Source organism: Daphnia magna, linkage group LG6 (assembly GCF_020631705.1).
Source record: "Daphnia magna isolate NIES linkage group LG6, ASM2063170v1.1, whole genome shotgun sequence".
In the NCBI taxonomy this organism is placed as follows: Eukaryota; Metazoa; Arthropoda; class Branchiopoda; order Diplostraca; family Daphniidae; genus Daphnia; species Daphnia magna.
In genome coordinates this window covers 3,603,092-3,609,711 of record NC_059187.1, presented here as the reverse complement: position 1 = coordinate 3,609,711, position 6,620 = coordinate 3,603,092, and the positions used below count along the sequence as shown (strand labels likewise).

General features: G+C 41.4%; 1 protein-coding gene across 2 annotated transcripts; it reads left to right on the top strand.

Annotated features, from left to right (window-relative positions):
* Window positions 1-824: 824 nt before the first annotated feature.
* Window positions 825-5,333, top strand: LOC116924966 (F-box/WD repeat-containing protein 7). Of its 2 annotated transcripts, none has more exons than XM_045175358.1 (12): window positions 825-1,206; window positions 1,290-1,586; window positions 1,656-1,804; window positions 1,956-2,310; window positions 2,375-2,560; window positions 2,626-3,024; window positions 3,079-3,258; window positions 3,371-3,552; window positions 3,648-3,873; window positions 3,943-4,153; window positions 4,216-4,320; window positions 4,402-5,333. In XM_045175358.1, exons 2-12 carry the CDS (start codon window positions 1,419-1,421, stop codon window positions 4,563-4,565), a joined length of 2,325 nt encoding a protein of 774 aa, XP_045031293.1. In that variant the 5' UTR covers window positions 825-1,206; window positions 1,290-1,418; the 3' UTR covers window positions 4,566-5,333. The 2 variants fall into 2 exon arrangements, with proteins under 2 accessions (XP_045031293.1, XP_032787484.1); XM_032931593.2 differs by having other exon boundaries at window positions 1,953-2,310.
* The last annotated feature ends 1,287 nt before the right edge of the window (window positions 5,334-6,620 follow it).

Here is a 6,620-nt window from a genome sequence, read left to right as displayed (position 1 = left end):
GTAAGGCATTACGGTTTCAATGTTTGTTTTAATTTAGCTTTTTTTTTCTTGTGAAAAATAGAGATTTTTAGGGTTTTTTGTTGTTGTAAAATTTAGCGTTCACAGTCATCTAGCGATGGATGTAAAAAGCTCACGTTTCAATCCGAATATTCCCGGGCTTTTGATACACACAGAGCTAATACATTAAAAACTAGCGTGAAATAAATAAGTAATGTAAAAATATAGTTTGATTTTGGATTCAAATGCTTGCAAACGTTCCGTGTTATCTTCTTGGTAAAAGGATGAAAAAACAGACTTACACCAAACAATGTATACCGAACCGTTGTTATTGAAATTTCGACTACATTTTATTCGACTCGGTAAAGGGCTGGCGTACAATGCCAAGGGGGGAAATGTTTAAGAGGGGAATTCTATGAAAGGTGACTATGATCCGTTGAAGTTTGAAGTAGTGAAGACTGAAGAGTGTAAAATACCTTTATAAAAAAAAAAGGTACGTTCGTTGCCGATATTGCAACCGGGTGAAGAGACACCAGTTAGAGGGGTGGGATACAATGGAAAGTAGGCGGGAAAGGTTAAAAGCTACTAGTGAGTATACCAACTACTAAAATTCTTAAAATAACAAGAAAATTAAGAACGCTACTGCTCTCGTGTTATCAAAATTGCAAAAAAGTTATTTTAAAATATACGATTATGTATATCAGCAGATAAAAATAATGAAGCGAACGCGTAAACTGGCGAGGCTGGATGGCTGGATCAACTGCTTCTTCGCAGATTTACCGTACTCGGCGCGTACGGCAACTGAGAATCTTAGCGCAAGTCTGGCAACGCTTTTATCACATAGCATATCGCTATGGTTCTGTCTTCGGCTTCACCATTCGTGTGAACACATAATTTCTTTGATGCTGATCCTCGTGTAAAAAAATTTTCCTTATTCACGCTCTCTGTGAAATCGAAATGCCCGCAACATTTTAGTGCTAGCTTTTTGTTCTATTTTAAATCCTTTATTTGATTTAGTTGTTTTTGTCAGTCGTGCTGGCGGCATAGTTTCAAAAGCGCATTTTTAAAGGTCTGCCCTTGTTCCCAAAACACTACATACCATCAAGCCCTCGCCCATATCATTAAAAGGATTTTTCTGAAATTTCAATTACATCTTTCGACTAGTGCCGTAATTTTCCGTCTGCACTTGAAACTGGAGTTTCGTTAACGGTAAGTAAAGTCAACTTTTATGTTGTTTTCAGTAATGTGAAAATGGTTGCATACAATTAACAACATTGAATCTTCTTTGGCAGATGAAATGGCTAGTGTTTAATTGAGGATATGAGTTGTTGCCTAGGCAGCTGTGTTTTGGTTTCCTAGTAATAGCCCAGCTTCTCACTCTCTAGCTTGTATAGCAGTCTGAAACCAGCAAAAGTTTATATATGCCAGCGTCCAGAGGACGGATTAGTGGGAGGGGCATGGGCGATACTGTTAATGAAAGTCCTGCTCAGAGAAACCTGGTAGACATAAATGTAGCTACCGTTGAAGAGCTCTCCACTCTTGTTGGTGTAGGACGTAGTAGAGCTGAAGCCATTGTGGAAACCAGAAATGTAAGTTAACAATTTAGCCAACACTACATCCAGTGTTGCAGTTCTTTACTCTTTCTTTCTTATTCCTAGTCTCTTGGAGGATTTACATCTATCGAAGATCTGAGTCTGGCTCCAGGAGTGGGGACTAACCTAATTGAAGCCAACCGCCAGATCCTGACAGTTTCCGCTCCAGCTCAGTCGTCTCAGGTGAATGCCAGGAAAACCAACACTCGGAATAGGTAAATTGAAAAAAAGCTTGCCACATCTTTTGTTTTGCCCTGCGGGTAGGTTAGCCTGTTTCATCATTTGCTTAGTTTTGTACAAAGTTGCCAACCCACTGTAATGAAAAATTGGTTTACTTCTATTTAACCAATTTTATTGCCCCAGAAGTAGTGATAATGCAAGCGCTCAACCAACTCCGAGCACCACACCAGTGATATCTAGTTCAAGTGATAACGCAACTGAAGATCAGCAAAACGACAGTGGTAGCAGCAGCAGCAACGAATGGGGTGCTTGCCGTTTGAGGCAGCGCCGATCGACAAGCAGAATAAATCCACTGCCGGTTGGCAAATCGCCTTCGCTTCGACAAACTCGCAGCAGTGACAGCATCATTCAGTCGCCTTCACCTCTCCCCACGACTCCTACCTCGTCGACACCCACCGCACCTGCCATTGATGCCAGCAATGTGTCCCTTAAAGAAGGATCACCTACATCGGAGAATGAAGATGTTGTCAGACCCGGAGCGGTAAGTCTTTGATGTGTTATTATTGAATAAATAAACGTGATGTGCAATCCAAGTCGTGTCTTAGACCAAGCGGAAGTCGGAGTCAACAGTGGAGATGTCTGCCGAAGTAGCCACGGAGAAAAAGACATGTCGAAGGAGTGAAGGTGTAGATTCATCTTCCTCCTCAGTCTACTGCCATGTTCACCGTAATCCAATCCCTTCGAAAGACAATCCTCCACCAGGTTTTTGTCAATGGCTTCACACTTTCCAAGTAATTGTTATTGTTTTTCATAATCATCTGGTGAATTTGATACTAATAATAGGCATTTTTTTTAGTACTGGTCGAACGCTGAGCGTTTATGTGCCATTGACCAGCTGATCGAGCTGTGTGAACCCACCCAGGTGCGTCACATGATGGCTGTTATTGAACCACAGTTTCAACGCGATTTCATATCGCTGTTGCCCAAAGAGCTGGCTCTGTATGTTCTTAGTTTCCTCACGCCTCGTGACTTGACTCGCGCCGCACAAACCTGTCGATGTTGGCGAGTGCTAGCAGAGGATAATCTCCTTTGGAGAGAGAAATGTCGTGAAGCGGGTATCGATGACGTGCGCGATACTCTCAACAAGCGACGTCTTCGCGGATCTTCCCAACACTCAAGTCTCAGTTGTGGTCTTTCTTCCCCCACTGGATCCAGCCAAAGCACTGCGCCAATTATCACTCCGTCGCCGTGGAAGGTGAATAATCCAGGATCATTGAGTTGGGAATCTGAATCAAAACCTTTCTTTCAGGCGACTTATATGCGTCATCGAAATATTGAGTTGAATTGGCGAGTGAGACCGGTACCGCAGCCAAGGGTATTGAAAGGCCACGACGATCACGTCATCACTTGCTTACAATTTTGCGGCAATCGCATCGTTTCGGGATCTGATGACAACACGCTCAAAGTCTGGTCGGCTACTACTGGAAAGGTATTTAATGTGTGCCTATCTAAAAAAAAAAAAAAAAAACTGCAATTAACGAAATCGTGAACAAATTATTATGAGACCAAGAAAAATCATTAATTTTTGTTTCACTCGACAGTGCATGAGGACCTTACAGGGTCATACAGGAGGCGTTTGGTCTTCCCAGATGCAGGGAAATATAATAGTCAGCGGAAGTACAGACAGAACGTTAAAAGTCTGGAACGCTGAGTCCGGACAATGTTTGCACACATTATACGGCCACACATCCACTGTCCGTTGCATGCATTTACACGGAAATAAGTAAGTTTTTTTTTTTTTTTTTTGCTTTTACTCATTAGAGTTACAGTACCTTTTGCCACAGTCAAACTGACTTAATAACATCAATACTCTAATAGAGTGGTGAGTGGATCACGTGATGCCACGTTACGTGTGTGGGACGTGGAGACTGGCGAGTGTTTACACGTTCTTGTCGGGCATGTTGCTGCTGTTCGCTGTGTGCAATATGATGGGCGACTGGTGGTGAGTGGAGCCTATGACTATACAGTGAAAGTGTGGGATCCCGAAAGGGAGGAATGTCTTCACACTCTTCAGGGTCACACCAATCGGGTTTACTCACTACAGGTAATTAGATATTAACGTTTCCAATTTGATTTTATTGATATCTAATATTCATCGCAAATTGATATTCAGTTTGACGGCATCCACGTAGTCAGCGGGTCTCTGGATACAAGCATCCGAGTGTGGGATGCCGAGACAGGGGCATGCAAGCACACGTTAATGGGTCACCAGTCGCTCACGTCCGGGATGGAGCTACGCAATAACATCCTCGTCTCAGGGAATGCCGACTCCACAGTTAAAGTTTGGGATATAATTAGCGGCAAATGCCTTCAAACTCTTTCAGGTAAACTTTTCTATTATGGAACTGGGTCATTGTTCAACTCGTAAATGCCAACTATTTTTCAGGAGCCAACAAGCACCAATCGGCTGTCACGTGTCTTCAGTTTAACAATAAGTTTGTCATAACTTCCTCAGATGATGGGACGGTTAAGTTATGGGATGTCAAAACAGGTATATTTTTAATGCTTAACATTTTTGTTTTGAACAACGCGAAATTAATCGAACGTTATTTTTTTTTACACGCTGCTCTAGGCGAATTCATCCGGAATTTGGTTTCTTTGGACAGTGGCGGCAGTGGAGGTGTCGTTTGGAGGATCAGAGCCGATGAAACACGCCTGGTGTGTGCAGTAGGAAGCCGAAATGGCACAGAAGAGACTAAACTGCTCGTTCTCGATTTCGATATCGAAAGCAAGTGATATCTGTCGTCGCCAGTTCACCGTCTTACTCCCTCTCCTCACCGCCCTTCTTACGTCGTTTTCGGTCCCGTTTTTCCGTCTTAATAAGGTTGCAAAGTCGCTCGTTCGGTGGAGTGAGGAACACAACACTTTTAATTAAAATAAAATACAAAAACAAACAACAAACAAAACAAAAAAAAACAAAACAAAACAAAAAAAAAGAATCGATGCTACGGAAAAATTGAGTTGATAGGCAACTCTACATTTTGGAATTCTCCTTGGCTATGGAATTTGTGTTCGTCAAACCACTTTTTCCAGTTTGTCGTTATCAGATCTTCCTGCGTCAGGAACAGTCAACTGCAGTTACGTGCCAAGCATGATTACAACAAATTTAACTGCCACGACACTTACGAGAGAAGGGAAAACAAGTCGGGTCTGCTCCGAGGCGCTTCAAATGGTACACGAACACCGAAGAAGAGACTCGGAAAAGCCACGACACACAGGGCTTTATAACTTGTGATTTCTTGTGTCTTGTTGATTTATTCCCTCCCTCTTCATCCTCACCCTCTTATTCGTAATTCATGATATGAAAACATCAGTTGAGATGAAATCATCATTCATTCATTCATTCATTCATTCATTAGTAGGTTCGTACACTAAAATCCGTTTACAGAATTTAATTTATGTTCAGCTGTGTCCCTAAATTTAGTTTCATTTCCCCCTAAAGACACTTCCACATGGCTCGGCGATTCTTTTTCCATGCCAAATACACTTATCAGATTTCCATTATTTTCTTTCAAATTTCCCAAAAGGGATTTTGGGGTTAGGAATGTTGAGTAACTTATCCTACTGTGTGCAAAATTACTATAGGTATGGATTAGCAATGGGTCAGTGTATTGGCTCCATAGTCCCAATCAGCCCCCACAATCATGAGAACCTCGTTTACAATTAATTCGTCCCTTTTGTTTACGTTTTTTAAATACTAGTCTAATTCAAACTATGGCAAGGGGTTTCGGGTATTTTCTTGCGCTTTTTCCGAGTGCCAACCCACCCAGCTATGCTGACATCTAGCGGCAAACGATACCAGAAACCATACAGACTACACAGATCAGGGTCTCTTCTAGGCCGTAGCGCACAAACGCCCTCTATAGAAGACAAGCTAATTAAACATGTATGGCGGCTAAAACTAGGGGCCCTCACTCCGTTCAGGAAGTTCCCGATAGGGTCCGGCCTGGTCGCCAATTCGCCATAGAATCTCGGAAACCGTTTGTCCTTACGGCAAAACTGACAACGTATCCATGTACGTACGTACTATGAAGACGAAGCGTGCGGTAATCCTCCCCGCTTCATCCCGTATCCAAGGGTATAGCCTTCCCACTTTTGTCAAAATCGGACAAAAACGACATCTCTTGAAATTCTCCAAAAATCACACGGAATAATCAAACTTGAACGCTTATTTCGATTTAGTGATTGTTTTTCTCGTTAAATCAGCCGTTTCTTAAATTAACGAAAACAGTGCTGTTAGCGCAACAACTTAATTTAGGGTTTTTAACGTTTAAATCAAAAACTATAAGACCAATAATGAAATAAATCAGATTTTCGTGATTTTCATTCAATTCTGAATCGTATTCATTTATTTTAAGCAAAATTTGAAGTTTGGCCAAAAATGAAAAAGTGGGAAGGGTATAGCCTTCCCACTTTTGTCAAAATCGGCCAAAAACGACATCTCTTGAAATGCTCCAAAAATCACACGGAATAATCAAACTTGAACGCTTATTTCGATTTAGTGATTGTTTTTCTCGTTAAACCAGCCGTTTTTTAAATTAACGAAAACAGTGCTGTTAGCGCAACAACTTAATTTAGGGTTTTTAACGTTTAAATCAAAAACTATAAGACCAATAATGAAATAAATCAGATTTTCGTGATTTTCATTCAATTCTGAATCGTATTCATTTATTTTAAGCAAAATTTGAAGTTTGGCCAAAAATGAAAAAGTGGGAAGGGTATAGCCTTCCCACTTTTGTCAAAATCGGCCAAAAACGACATCTCTTGAAATGCTCCAAAAATCACACGGAA